We start from the raw sequence: 15,851 nt of genomic DNA, 5'->3' as shown, positions 1-15,851 counted from the left end.
ATTCTGGAATTACAGATGAAGGGGTATATATAATATTCATTAACCTCCTAATATTAAAATGCAAATAATGATTATTAATGAATCCTGTCTGGTCATCAGAAATAATTTGTGGAAGTACCTTTTCCAGTCTAGAAGCCAATATTTTGGAAAAAATTTGAAGAATCCACATTCAATAAAGAAATAGGTCTATAAGATGCACATTCAGTTGGATTTTTATCCTTCTTAAGAATTAAAGAAATAGTTGCTTCATAAAAGGATTGTGGTAGTTTACCCACTGATAGGGCATCTTTAAAAATTTTACCTAACCAGGGAGAGAGAAGGTCAGAAAAGGATTTTAAAAATTCAACTGTATACCCATCAGGACCGGGTGTTTTACCCAAATTCATTGAAGAAATTACTTTCTTTATTTCTTCCTCCAAAATGGGTGCATCTAATATTAAACATACATTAAGTGATAATTTCGGAGTCTTCAAATTCCTTAAAAATTCATGCATTGATGTAAAATCCTCAGGAGATTCTGATTGATATAAAGAAGTATAAAATTCTTGAAAAGATTTATTAATTTGATCATGGTCTACCATACAGTTACCATCTCATTTACGAACTTTAATAATCTGACGTTTAGTTGAAACAGTTGGTTGGCCAACAACTTACCAGATTTACCACCATGTATATAAAACTGACTTTTGGTTTTCAGTAATTGATTTTCAATTCAAGATGTTAATAATAAACTGTGTTGTAATTGAAGTTCTGTTCTCATTTTATAGAGCTCCAAACTAGGAGCATCAGTATTTTTTTATCGATTTCTTTAATCTTATAAACCAATATACGTAATTCATTATTAGTTCATTTTTTCAGTCCAGCAGAGTATGAAATAATTTGACCGTGGCTATAAGCTTTAAAGTTATCCCATAATATCCCACTGGAAATTTCTTCAGTAAAATTAGTTGAGAAGAAAAAGGAAATCTGTTCTTTAATAAAATGGACAAAGTCTAAATCTTGCAATCGAGAAGGATTGAGTCGCCATTGTCTAGCACCAGAGGGTATGTCCACTAATTTGATAATTTCAATGGTGCATGATCGGAAATGGCAATTGCATCATACTTACAGTCAGTAACAAGTGGAACTAATTGTGCGTCAAGAAAAAAGTAATCAATCCTAGAGTAATTGTGATAGACATGAGAAAAGAATGAAAACTCTTTATCATTTGGGTGTAGAAATCTCCAAACTTCTAAAATTCCAGAACCAACTAAAAAGGAGTTGATAAAAATGGCAGATTTGTTAGGAAGTGCAAGATTTGACACAGATCTATCTGTCGACGGGTTTAGACAACAATTAAAATCTCCACCCATAATCAACGTATATTCGTTTAAATTAGGAAAAGATGCAAATGAATGTTTAAAAACTCAGGGTGATCCACATTAGGTGCATAAACATTAACCATAACAACTTTTTTGTTATGAAGTAAGCCAGTAGTTAATAAAAAATCTACCATTCGGGTCTGAAATTGTCTCATGATGAACAAATGAAATTAAGGAGTCTATAAAAATGAAGACTCCTTTCACCTTTGCTTGTGAGTTAGAATGCAACTGTTGACCTCTCCAAGATCTAAAAAAGCGCTGATTATCATCTTTCCTGATACGAGTCTCCTGCACAAAAATAATCTGAACATTCAGTCTATGAAAAACTTTAAAGATCTTCTTACGCTTAATTGGATTATTCAAGTTGTTTGTATTCCATGTAACAAAATTAATCATCTTATCCATTTTAATAGACTAAAAAAAACACATGGTATGTAAAGGGTTAATCTTGTTCCTAAGGAGATTCATAACAGGAAGAGGAAAAAAAGTTCAGAGGAGCCGGATATGACGACAATTCAGACATATTTGTAGTTTCAGTCCAGAAGAAAAAAACAACTAACCTAAAAACAGCCCCACACCCCACCCAGCAAAGCCCGAAAACTGGCCAATAGGCAGCCAGAATGCTACCCACTATTGTTTAACCCCGACCTTTTGGTGGCAGGTCTCCAAATTTAAAAGAATGCAAGGCACCATCAATAGACTAAACAAAAAAGATTAGCCAAAACAATTTTTCAAATTGTAAACAGACTTGCAAAAAATAGTCTTATTTTAATTCCAAAGAGAAAAAGGCAATCAGTCACTCAGTTAAATTCTTATTACCCAAACAGAACATTAAAAATGTTAAAGTAAAATAATAGAGGAAAAAAAAATTTGAATTAAAACATGGTAAGTATCCATGTTCCAGAACCAAGCACGAAAAAATTAACAAAGGGCAGGAAAATATCTCCGGGCATAAAAAGCGTTTAAACCTGTAAGTTAATCATTGCTTAGTAGACCAATTAAGTATAACGTCAAAGAAAAGCACATTTCTTGACCATCTGGAGACAAAAAGTTAACCTTGGAGGAAATCTTCAGCGGCTTTAACGGAATTAAACTACCGGCGTGATTTGTTGGGAAGTGAACTTCTCAGACGGGCTGGGAACAATAATGCAGGTTGGTAATTCTCTTGATAAAGCTGCAACATAATCGGTTTGTAAAGCATTCTCTCTTTCATAACTTCTGGGGTGTAATCTTCAACCAGATGAAACTTCCATTCTTTATATTGAATCATTCCTCGACGACGAGCAATTCAAATCAAATGCTCTTTGATACTGACGTAATGAAATCTCAATATTACTGGCAGAGGTTTTGGTCTTAATGCTCGGTGGGCACGATCAAGTATAGGGCTTGTAGAAAAAAACTTCAGGGCCAAACACATCCTTCAGAAGTTTAGAAAAGAATTCAATGGGATTACAGGATTCACTGTTCTCAGAGAGGCTGATAATCCTCACATTATTTCTCCGACTGCGACTTTCTAAATTAGTAATCCTCTGTCTTTGCTGTTCCAGTCTTTGGTCACCATTAAATCTTTTTCCAGCAAATCCAGCCTGCGATCTCTCTCTTTGCCAGCTTGATTCAGTTCAGCAATTAATTGCTGTTGTTTAACACTTTCCTTTATGAGTGTGGTCTGCCTGTCTTCCACATCTTTTAACAGCGTTTCCAAAGTGGCAAATCTCTGGTCAAGCTTTTTATCCAGTTTAGAGATAGCTTCCATAGTGAGTTGAGGGTCTCCATTACCCTTGCCAACAGCTCCAGCCTTAGCTCTGGTATTCATTCTGACACTTAGAAGTCAAAATCAATCTTGTAAAAGTATTATAAGTCTTAGTAAAGGGTGGTGCATAAGGAGTTAAAAGGTAAGTGGAGCAAAGCCAAGATACGACCTACTCCATACAGCGCCACCAAAAGACTGCCGGGACAAGCTCAGATAGACATCTTGGTTGGCATGGATGAGTTGGGCCAAAGGGCCTGTTTCTGTGCTGTAGAACTCTGACTCTGTTTTTTTTAAAAAAAAACAATTTTCAAAGGATGTTAAGCTTTATGACCCTGGGATGAGCATGCGAGAACAATGGCATTCAGATGGATCTTAAACTGTTAAGCAGATCTATTAAAGAATGGATGAATGTTCACTTTGAAAGCTTGAGCATCTCCATCACAAACATACAATTGTGAGGAGGGGAGAAAGTGGGATTTGATCCTGTTTATTGCTCATTCATTGAAACTTTTGAACTCCAATTCCTTTTGGACAGAGCCTAAGGCATTTGTGTTTATGCTGAAGCAAATTATTGAAATGCATATTCATAATTGGGTTACCTGCAGTGAAACATGTAATGGTTTGGCATAAATTTTGGTATATAACTAATTCTCTCTAGGAGCCTTTGTACAACATGTATGCACTGTCATTAGGCATGACTATAGGTTAGCTTAAAATATGAATTCAAACTTCACAAAGATCATTGTTATAAAACTGAATAATGTTTTGATAGACTACTTTAGTTGTGCATTGCTATTCAAACAATTACTTCAGAAATTTTAAGAATTTGCATAATGTGAATGACGTTCAAAGTAATCTTATTCTTGTGACAGCTATGGATACAGGGATGTAAAGATCCACATCCATGACAGTGATGGTATGATTTGGAGGAAAAAAATATAGAATCAAAAATATAACTGCCATTAAAATGTTAAAGGGGAAAGCTGGAAGGGGGACAGTTTGGCATGAGGTTCCTGGCAGAAATTATTCTATCGGGCAGAAGGCTCATGGCGAAGGTGCTGGGGATCTGGTTTGGAGGAGCTGGGGCGTGCAACAAAAATTGGCGGGAGTGGATTTGGAAGGTGAAGCAGAAACTGGGACTGTGGGCACGGCGCTCTCTATCGATAACTGGGAAGAACTTGGTCATCAGGTGTGAGGTGCTCTCAGGGCTGCTGTTCTTGGCACAGGTGTGGCCTGTTCCTTGCTCCTCCGGCTTGGAAATCACCTGTGCCGTCTTCCGGTTCATCTGGGGATCCAAGATGGAGGGAGTCCGATGGGTCACCATGCACAAGTCCCTGGACAATGGGGGTAAAGGTGTCCCCAGTGTCATCAGGATGAGGGCAACCACCTTTGTCTATGGCTGCATCAGGCTATGCGTGGAACCCAAGTATGTGGGCACCAAGTGTCACTACATACTGAGGTTCTACCTGTCCCTGCTGTTGCAAAGGATGAGCCTGGCCCCGTGGCCACACAACGTCCCAGTCAGCTGGACCTGTCCTTTGTGGGGGGAAAAGTTCTTCCAGACCAACACCTTTGACCACAAGTCCGTCAGGCAATGGTCAGCACGGAACATCCTGCAGACACTGCAGGAGACAGACTCGGATGCTGTGGGGTGGTTCCCTGAGCAGACTGTCCAGACCATCTGGCAGAATACCTCATCGCCAGAACTCACCAACAAGCACCAAGACCTCACTTGGCTGGCGGTGAGAGGGACCCTCCCAGTCAGATCCTTCCTGCATGGTCGGAGCATCAGTCCCAGTGCATGCTGCCTCCAGGAGGACTGCACTGGGGACGAGACGGTCGCCCACTTCTTTGCGGGCTGTGGGTTTGCAAGGAGGGTGCAAGAAAGATGCAGGGGTCCTTGTCACAGTTCATCCCCAGCAGCTGCGTAACAGAGGATTCTCTGATCTACGGGCTGTTCCCAGGGACGCACACAGACGGACATCAACTGCTGCTGGAAGGTCATCAACACGGTGAAAGACGCCCTTTGGTCTGCCTGTAACTTGTTGGTCTTCCAGCACTGTGAGATGTCTGTAAGGGAATGCTGCCGACTGGCATATTCCAGGCTGCAGGAGTACGTGCTGAGGGACGCACTGAAGATGGATGCAGCCAAAGCAAGGGCTCGGTGGGGAAGGACGACAGTTTAGTGTTCTTCTGCCACTGGAGAGGCAGGGGTGGGGTCAGGCGAGAAAGCCCCTTGAATATTGTAAATATGGGACTGGGTAGCCCCCAGGGAGCCACACGTGTGGCATCTGTGCTGTTTTTTATATATAAAGGTAACACTAATGAATGATCCGAACAAGAATGTAAAGGCTTGCACGGTTTTATAATTGTATATAGTTTGTCTTTTATTATGAATAAAGTTTATTTTGGAATAAAAAAAATTCATGCAAGTTAGAAAAGACCTTAAGCCTAAATGTGGGGAGGAAAACGGTTGGGCTGCAGATTACAGGTGGTGTGAGTAGATCTGTGGAGGGCATTAGGTGGGGTTTGGTGCGATGGGGCAGGAGGATAGAGACTTGGGGATCCGATAAGGGAGTAGCAGAAATTATTTGAGATGATTTTGTTGGTTGGGGATCAGGCTGGGAAAGAATCAAATCAAACCTCTTGGGAGATGTAGTTCAGGTGCATTTGGGGAGGTGATGCGCAGGACCTGGGTGGGGTGGTATGGAAAAAATTCACTCAAAACTTCAGACCTCATAGGCACAAAGTAGTTCTGTGCGTGTCAAGATGTGTTGTATTCCAGCTTGTATCACTGAGCATGCTGACTGCATCTGAGTTGGTGTGTCGTACTTGCAGCCCAAAGGTGCGCACTGTACACTCATGATTAACTTTTGATAAAATTCCTTCATGTGGCACGCACACAAATGCTTCATTACTTGATTTTCAACGGCATTTACTCTTAATTTCATTTGTGATAAATTTGAGGCAAAGAAAGAAAGCTGAAATGTTGTGCAGTCCTAACGAAGGGCAGGGTCAGTGCAGGTTTGACCTTCAATTGGTATCTTATTTGATTTTAATAACTCTCCACTACCGTACGTTAATGCCGAAGTAACCACATTCCTTACTGCATTTATCTGTTGAACATTCCATTGTTAAAGATGGGCACAGTGAATTTGTAAATTTTTTTTAGGAATTCAGAAATTGGTACTGGCTGGAAGAATGGGAGAAGCAATTGAAACAACGCAACAGCTATATCCAGGTCTTCTTGAAAGAAAATCCAATCTCCTTTTTATGTTAAAGTAAGCTGCTGTAAATTGTTTGTTATTAATGCTATGTGACTGTTTCATTGCATGAAGTTTTTCATATTTCATACCTATTGACCTGCTTGATATTTGCTGAAATAATTTATGGTCATTGACAGTTGGTACTTGAGCCAAAGAAAACACCTACATCCATGATTCAGTATGCTAAAGCTAGAAATTCAAAGGAATTGTGTTGTGTGGTCTTCCTAAAGCCTCTTCGTACCAGGATTACTTTGTCCTAAGTGTTCTAAGCAATTTGATACTCTAAATTGGAACTTCATATGAGTAAAGGTAATTAGAGATATGAATGTAGTAACCTTGTTTGCTTAAAGGGAAATGGTGACTAACACTAGTACTATGATTTATGGGCACTGACCCAAATTAAAACTGATATTTTTAAGCAAAAGAGTGCTAAAGCAATTACGGGTTAATGAGCTAGGAGGACAGAAATCTGAGTTTAATTTGACAATTAGTGTGCCACCTGTAGAGTTTTGAGCAGCTTTTTTTTGTATTTATACCAGAGTCCGCCAGTTTATAGAAATGGTAAATGGAACCGATAGTGAAGTACGGTGTCTAGGAGGCCGAAGTCCAAAGTCTCAAGACAGCTACCCAGGTAGCCCTAGAACCTTCAACAGTCCCAGCATGAGTCCCAGCCATGGGAGCAACATCCACATCCTAGCAGCATGCAAAGGGAATGGTGCACATAGTCACTTTACAGGTAAAGCTTAGATAATATTTCCTGTGAATTCTAACTTTTTCTGTAGTATTCACTCTTGCAAGAAAAAATTGCCATATTGGCTTGATTGGAGACTGAAGTGTACTTCAGGCTTGTTGTTGAATCGGTTGGCTAAATATGAAAACGTTGAAGTTAACGAATCCCATATTTGCATGGGAGAAGCTGCAACTCATGCACTTATTCAGCTGGCAAATAAAACCGACTGTTCCATGACGCTGTAAGTAATTTGGACCTGTCCTGTACCATTTAGATTCATGGGTTCCTTGCATCACTCGTGATGCATTTGTGATAATTTTAAATCTATACCCACCTGCTATTGAACCTTCAGGAGAAATTAATTTATCTGGTCTCCTACAAAGCTTCACATTTGGCTAATGTTTGTTTTCCTTGAAGTTCAAAAGCAATAAGCACTGAACAATAAGCACTATTTGCTAAGGATGGGTTGCATCTAAACTCCAAAGGGTCCAATATCCTGGCGGGAATGTTTAATTTAGTTGTAGGGGAGGGTTTAAACTGATCTGGCAGGGGGATGGTAACCAGGATGCTAGGTTACAAGATGCTAAGGTGAGGGAGAAAGTGTATAGAAACGAATCCATTGAGGATGGCAAGAATGACAGGCAGGTGATAAGTCAGGATAATTTACTGAATAATAGAAGTACAACAAATCCGGATGTTAGGATACAGAATGTTAGGATCGGGGATGAGGATGTTCGGATACCGAATGTTAGGATAGGGGATGAGGTCTACACGAACATGTCTAAGATAGTAGGTAGCGAAGATAGTAAGAAGGATGGACAGGTAGAAAGTCAGGATAATCTGCTGATCAATAGAGGTACAATAAAATCAATAGCAGATACCAGTCTAAACATACTATATTTAAATGCACGTAGCATCAGGAATAAAGTAGATGACCTAGTGGCACAACTACAGGTTAATAAATATGACATCGTTGCAATCACTGAGTCGTGGCTTCATGATGGATGTGATTGGGAACTGAATGTCAAGGGGTATACAGTATATAGGAAGGATAGGAGGGTAGGCAGAGGGGGAGGTGTGGCCATGATGGTTAGTAGCGATATAAAATCAATAGAAAGGAAGGACATTGGGTCAGAGGAGGTGGAATCCTTATGGGTGGAGCTGAGAAATAGCAAGGGTAAAAGAACAATAATAGCAGTCATATATAGGCCCCCGAACAGCAGTCAGGAAGTGGACCATAAGTTGCAGATTGAGATAGAAAAAGCATGTCAGAGTGACAATGTGAAGATAATTATGGGGGATTTTAACATGAAGGTGGACTGGGAAATGCAGCAAGGCGGTAGTACTCAGGAGAGTGAGTTTGTGGAATGTCTAAGGGATGTTTTTCTGGAGCAACTTATTGAGGAGCCCACCAGGGGATCGGCTGTTTTGGATTGGGTGCTGTGTAGTGAACCCGAGGTGATTAGGGAACTAAAGGTAAAGGAACCACTGGGAACAAGTGATCACAATATGATTGAGTTTAGTTTCAAGTTTGAGAAGGAGAAGCTGATAACTGGTGTATCGATATTTCAGTGGAATAAGGGAAATTACAAAGGTATGAGAGATGAGTTGGCCCAAATTGATTGGAGGAGTAAGTTAGCTGGAGGGACGGCAGAGGAAAAATGGAAGAAATTTCTACAGGAAATAAGGACAATGCAGGACAGATATATTCCAAGAAAAAAGAAGGTTTTGAATGGAAAAAAGGCACAGATGTGGATAACGAGGGAGGTGAAGGATAAAATAAAAGCAAAAGGGGCGGCGTACAAAGTAGCAAAAATTAGTGGGAAAACAGAAGATTGGAACGATTTTAAAAATCTGCAGAGAGAAACTAAGAAGGTCATTAGGAAAGCAAAGATGAGTTACGAAAGGAAGCTGGCGGACAACATTCGGAAGGATTCTAAGAGTTTTTTTAAATACATAAGGAATAAAAGAGAGACACGGGTTGACATAGGACCAATTGATAACGGTGCAGGAGGTATTATAATGGATGATAGTGAGATGGCAAGGGAATTGAATGAATATTTTGCATCGGTCTTCACCGTGGAGGACATAAGCAATGTGCCCGTTAGTCAGGAGTCTCACGAATTGGAGCTGAGTTCAATTGAGATTAATAGGGAGAAGGTGCTTGGAAAACTAAAGGGGCTTAAGGCTGATAAGTCTCCCGGACCGGATGAGGTGCATCCCCGGGTTCTGAAGGAGGTGGCTGTGGAGATAGCGGAGGCGTTGGCGATTATTTTTCAGGAATCGATAGATTCTGGCATGGTTCCGGAGGACTGGAGGGTAGCGAATGTAGTTCCGTTATATAAGAAAGGTGGGAGGCAGCACAAAGGCAATTACAGACCTATTAGTCTGACGTCAGTGGTGGGAAAATTATTGGAGTCTATCCTCAAGGAGGAGGTTACCGAATACCTAGAGGCGCAAGGCAAGATAGGACCTAGTCAACATGGTTTTGTGAAGGGGAGGTCCTGTCTGACCAACCTATTGGAGTTTTTTGAAGAAATCACAGGTAGGGTGGATAAGGGAGAGGCGGTAGATGTTGTGTATTTAGACTTTCAAAAGGCCTTTGATAAGGTGCCTCACAAGAGACTGATTAATAAGATGAGAGGTCATGGAATTATGGGCAGGGTAGCAAAATGGGTGGAGAATTGGCTGGTTGGCAGGAAGCAAAGGGTGGAAATAAAAGGATCTCGTTCTGGTTGGTTACCGGTTACTAGTGGTGTGCCGCAGGGGTCGGTGTTGGGGCCTCTCCTTTTTACCTTGTACATCAATGATTTGGATGATGGAATAAATGGTTGTGTGGCTAAGTTTGCGGATGACACCAAGATAAGTGGAGGAGTAGGGAGCATAGAGGAAATAGAAAGAATGCAGAGGGACCTAGACAGTTTAGGAGAATGGGCAAGAAAATGGCAGATGAGATTCAATGTTGAGAAATGTGCAGTTGTACACTTTGGAAGTAGAAATAAGCGGGTAGATTATTATCTAGAAGGAGAGAAGATTGATAGTGCGGTAGTACAAAGGGACTTGGGGGTACTTATACAAGATACCTTAAAAGTTAACCACCAGGTTGGATCGGTGGTTAAGAAAGCGAATGCTATGTTGGCATTCATCTCGAGAGGTATAGTGTATAAAAGTAAGGAAGTGTTGATGAGGCTCTACGGGGCGCTAGTGAGGCCTCATTTGGAATACTGTGCGCAGTTTTGGGCCCCGCATCTTAGGAAGGATGTGCTGACGTTGGAGAGGGTTCAGAGGAGATTTACGAGAATGATTCCAGGAATGAAAGGGCTTAAGTACGATGAGCGTTTGTCGGCTCTTGGACTGTACTCGCTGGAGTACAGAAGGATGAGAGGGGACCTCGTAGCGACATTTAAAATGTTGACAGGTAAGGATAGAGTAGATGTGGCTAGGCTGTTTCCCTTGGTGGGCGTGTCCAGGACCAGAGGGCACAATCTTAGAATTAGAGGGTACAGTTTCAAGACAGAGATGAGGAGAAGTTTCTTTACCCAGAGGGTGGTGAAATTGTGGAACTCCTTGCCACGCACAGCAGTGGAGGCCAGATCAGTGGGGGTGTTCAAGGAGGAGATAGACAGATATCTAAATAGTCAGGGTATCAAGGGATATGGGGATAAGGCTGGCAAATGGGATTAGAATAGTTTTTTTTTTCTCTCTCTTTTCCCACCCCATTTCTTTTTCCCTTTTCCTTGGAGCAGACTCGATGGGCCGAATGGCCTGCTTCTGCTCCCTTATCTTGTGATCTTGTGTGATCTTGTGAACATATCTCTTGTATTTTAGAGAATAAACTTCTAAACTAACTTTGCAGAGTATTTCATTGAAGTCACTTCAGTTCATTTCTGCAGCAGGAAACATTTGACTGTGCTGTATACGTTTAGTCATGAAAAGCAAAGGGTTAATAGGTTTAGAGGATTGCAGTGTATTGATTCCAAATCTCAGTATACTATTCTGATGTAGGCAGCCCACACTAGGAAATTTGTGCATAATTGTGTGAAAATTAAACCATCGAGTGGTTTGAAAATTGGTCATCAAATTAGCTTGTAAGGTCTGTGCTTTCGAACAGTGGGATGTATTTTGCCTTAAACTTGTAGTTCTCTACTTTGGGCTCGTGCCAGTGCACAAGTTAAGCTATTTATATTACAGTAATTACACTTGGAACTGTTTTGACCCAGGTGATAAGGTGAGCTAATGCCCTGGAGGAAAGCTGTCCTGTTTACCTTCTATTGAGTGTGATGTTATCACTTTGTCCCACATGTTGTTAAGATACTTATTGCTAAGAGCCTATCTTTTCTTTGAATTCTTCTGTTAACTTTTTTCCACTGGGTTTTGATTTTCAAACAGCATGGTTAGTGAAATGTATCTGTGCCGTCCAGGGGATTGCCAAAAATACATTTCATGAGCCACAATATAGTATGGAGTTCACTAAGCCAACTCCAAAGCTGTTCATTGCCAAATGCTAGCACAATCCCTAATGTTCCCATCTGCCCACTATCCCTCCCTTATCTGGTTCCATTTATCACCTTCCTTTGTCAGATTCCATCATCCGCGGCTCTCTGTCTCCACTTATCACCTCCCGGCCTCTGTTGCTGTCTCCGCCCGTCCCTCCCACCTGGTTCTACCTATCAGTTGCCAGCTCCTGCCTCAGCCTTCCACTCACCTCTTTGCTGGCTGTCTCTCCTTTGCACCCTTGGTCCTGATGCGGGGTCTTGGCCCAAAGCGTTAACTATCCATTCATAGATGTTGACTGACCTGCTGAATTCCTCGAGTAGCTTGTTTTTTTGCTCCATATTCCAGCACCTGTAATCTCTTGTCTCTTGCATTTTAGTGCTTTACATCAACTCAAGACATTCCAAATTACAGCTAATCAAATACTTTCTGAAGTACTAATAATCTGTATTATCAAGTAGAAGATGTGGATACCACATTAGCACAGTGCAAACTCCCACAAGCAATAACAATCTAGGTCTTTTTGTTTCAGAAATGTAGTTAAGTGTTGAACATTAGGTAAAAAAGCTCACCTGCTCTTCTTCAAAACTGGAATTTTTTAATATTCTGCCAAGAAAGTAGATGGGTCTGTGGTTTTTTTTTTAGCAAAAAGGTACCAATTCCAATAGTACACCTCTGGAGTACTGGCCTACATTTGTGATTTCAAGTCACAGGATTGGGACTTCAATCCAGAACCTCTGTGTTAATGGTAACTCTGCTGCCAGTTGGACCACAGCTGACAAAGTGTGTCTTTGGGACTTGTTTATATAAAAGATGGGAGGCATAGTTTCAAAATGAAATAGTGCCTTGCCTCTGCTCCCATTGTTTACTTAATGCATCAAATCCATTTTATATTTGGTTAAGGAAATTTTAGATATGGCAAAGAATTGTGTAGCTGATATTAATCTGTGGGTCTTTAGCTTCAGCTTTTACTCATTGATCCAATTTGCATTCAGTCCAAATGAATGCCATTTCTGAAATTTACATGGATCAACTTTGAGCTACCAGTCTGGAATTAAAATCACTTTTGATTGTTTAAGGTTGACATCCAGCACTGAAGATGATGGTAATCCCTATGAGTAAAGGCCTTAGTTCAAACTAATTCTCTGGAGCCTTTCAGAACTGAACAAGATGCTAATGATAACTGAATATTCATTCTCTCAACAACCATCTCTTTCCTGTTAAAATAGAAATGGTTTGCATTTGGATTTTTATTCCAAAAAGGATGTTTCTTGAATAGCTTCAGCATGAATGATAGAAAAATAGGGGGCTACTTTAGGGAGGGAAGGGTTAGATAGATCTTAGAGCAGGATAAAATGTCGGCACAACATTGTGGGCCGAAGGGCCTGTACTGTGCTGTAGTGTTCTATGTTCTATCACTATTACCTCAGTGTAGCAGTATACATATATGGGGAGATTGCTTATCTCTTTCTGAACTAAATAATGAGTATTGTTAACACTGTTACTGAATATACTGAGACATTAAGGGACCAAACATTTGCCGTTTTATCATAATCCAGGCTTCTCTGTTCTACCTTTGCGTGAACACTTTAGATGGGCACTTTGAACAGTTCATGAAGTTTGGTGTCTCCTGGAATAGGTGTTTTCTCACTATTTAGTTGGAACAAATTCCAGTTTTACATCCAGCTTGTCCAAATTTAAGTAAGTTCTCTTTAGTCCAAATAATTTTGCTCTCAAGCTTTGCAGAGACAGTAATGTCACCTCTAGTAAAATTGTCCAGTGAAGCTAGCTTGAGAGTGCCTAAAGTCATTAAGGCTATTACTAGTATGGTCTCTAGATGTATATCATAAGACTGCAGGACAGCACAAAGCTTACCAAGGTCAAAGATGAGTTTGTTGTCATATGCACAGGTGCAAAGGAAAACTTAGTTGCAGCAGCATCACAGGCACATAGCATTAGATGCAGAACATTCACAAATTATACAAAATTATACATGTTTTTCTTATCTTTAAGCTAAGAAAAAACACAATTAGAACAAAAAAGTCCAGTGTAGTGCATGGTCATGGTGTTGCTATACTGAGATAGTGATTGGAGTTGTAACAAATGATTCAAAAACGAGCAATTTTCCATATCCTGAGCTGCATCTGCCCAATCTATTAAATGTGCCTATTGTGAGTATCTATAGGCCTTAAAATCAGTTTTAGAACATAGAACATTACAACAGAGTACAGGCCCTTCGGCTCACGATATTGTGCCGGCATTTTATTCTGCTTTCAGATCGATCTAACCCTTCCCTCCCACATAGCATTCCATTTCTCTATCATTCGTGTGGCTATCAAAGAGTCTCTTAAATGTCCCTAATGTATCTGCCCCCACAACCTCTGCCGGCAGTGCGTTCCGACATCCCCCTTATACCTTGCTCCAATCACCTTAAAATTATGCCCCCTTGTGTTAGCCATTTTCACCCTGGGGCAAAGTCTCTGACAGTCCACTCGATCTATGCCTCTTATCATCTTGTACACCTCTATCAAGTCACCTCTCATCCTCCCCTCCAAAGTGAAAAGCCCTAGCTCACTCAACCTATCCTCATAAGACATGCCCTCCAACCTGGTAAATCTCCTCTGCACCCTCCAAAGCTTCCTATAATGAGGTGACCAGAACTGAACATAATACTCCAAATGTGGTCTAACCAGAGTTCTATAGAGCTGCAACATCACCTCACGACTCTTGAACTCAATACCCCGACTAATGAAGGCCAACACACTATACGCCGCCTTGACAATCCTATCGATCTGGGCAGCAACCTTGAGGGATCTATGGATGTGGACTCCAAGATCCCTCTTCCTCCACACTGCTAAGAGTCCTGCCATTAACCTTGTATTCTGTCTTCAAATTCGATCTTTCGAAGTGTATCACTTCACACTTTTCCAGGTTGAACTTCATCTGCCAGTTCTCAGCCCAGGTCTGCATCCTATCAATGTCCTGTTGTAATCTACAGCAACCTCTACACTATCCACAACACCACCAACCTTAGTGTCATCAGCAAACTTACTAACCCACCTTTTCACATCCTCATCCAAGTCATTTATAAAACCCACAAAGAGCATGGGTCGCAGGACAGATCCCTGCAGAACACCACTGGTCACTGACCTCCAGGCAGAATACGCTCCGTCTCCCACCACCCTCTGTCCTCTCTGGATGAACCAATTTGGAATCCACACAGCCAAGTTTCCCTGGATCCCATGACTCCTGACTTTCTGAATAAGCCTTCAGTGAGGAACCTCATCAAGCGCCTTACTAAAATCCCATGTACACTACAACCACTGCACTACCTTCATTAATGTGCTTTGTCACATCCTCAAAGAAATCATTCAGGCTCGTGAGGCACAACTTGTCTCTCACAAAGCCATGCTGACTATTCCTAATCAGCCTATGCTTCTCTAAATGCCCATAAGTCCTTTCTCGAAGTATCTTCTCCAGTAATTTGCCCACCACTGAAGTAAGACTCACTGGTCTGTAATTCCCAGGGTTATCTCTACTCCCTTTCTTGAACAAAGGAACAACATTTGCCACCCGCCAATCACCTGGCACTACTACTGTGAGCAGTGAGGATGCAAAGATCATCACCAAGGGTGTAGCAACCTCTTCCCTCACTTCCTGTAATAACCTTGGATATATCCCATCCGGCCCTGCTGACTTATCTATCCTAATGTTTTTCAAAAGTTCCAGCACATCATTTTTCCACACATCGACATGCCTAGCATATCAGACTGTTGTATGCCATCCTCAAACATCAAGGTCTCTCTCACTGGTGAATACTGAAGCAAAGTATTCATTAAGGACCTCCCCTACCTCTTCCGACTCCAGGCACATTTCCTCTTTTATTCCTGATCAGTCCTACCCTCATTCTAGTCATCCTCCTATTCTTCACATACAATTAGAATGCCTTGGGGTTTTCCTTAATCCTACTTGCTAAGGCCTTCTCATGCCCCCTTTGAAATATTTTGTACACTAATTCCCAGATTTTTACGGGGAGATGAATTAATTTTAAAGAAAAGTCTTGAATTTGAGAACTTCTCCTTCCTGCTATTTTCTTAATGAAATCAGATTCAGAGATGTACAGCACATGTGCCATGCAGACAATACAGATATGCAGCTTTGGTTGCCATATTTAATAGGAAACAAGGCTTTTTGTTGCAGTACAATAATTTTAAATGGAGCAAGGGTAGCTGTACACTAACTGTTGCCAC

At 41.0% G+C, this 15,851-nt stretch overlaps 1 protein-coding gene across 1 annotated transcript in view; it reads left to right on the top strand.

Moving 5' to 3' along the window:
* ranbp9 (RAN binding protein 9) overlaps window positions 1–15,851 on the top strand; it is a 67,057-nt gene that overhangs the window by 37,022 nt on the left and 14,184 nt on the right. The window contains exons 8-9 of the mRNA XM_052016429.1: window positions 6,284–6,392; window positions 6,917–7,113. Of these exons, the coding sequence (XP_051872389.1) occupies window positions 6,284–6,392; window positions 6,917–7,113 (306 nt within the window). The remainder of the gene's footprint in view (window positions 1–6,283; window positions 6,393–6,916; window positions 7,114–15,851) is intronic.

This window comes from Pristis pectinata, chromosome 5 (genome assembly GCF_009764475.1).
Source record: "Pristis pectinata isolate sPriPec2 chromosome 5, sPriPec2.1.pri, whole genome shotgun sequence".
NCBI classification, from domain to species: domain Eukaryota; kingdom Metazoa; phylum Chordata; class Chondrichthyes; order Rhinopristiformes; family Pristidae; genus Pristis; species Pristis pectinata.
Note: the sequence above shows the minus strand (reverse complement) of the source record. Positions and strands in the feature narration are given on the sequence as shown.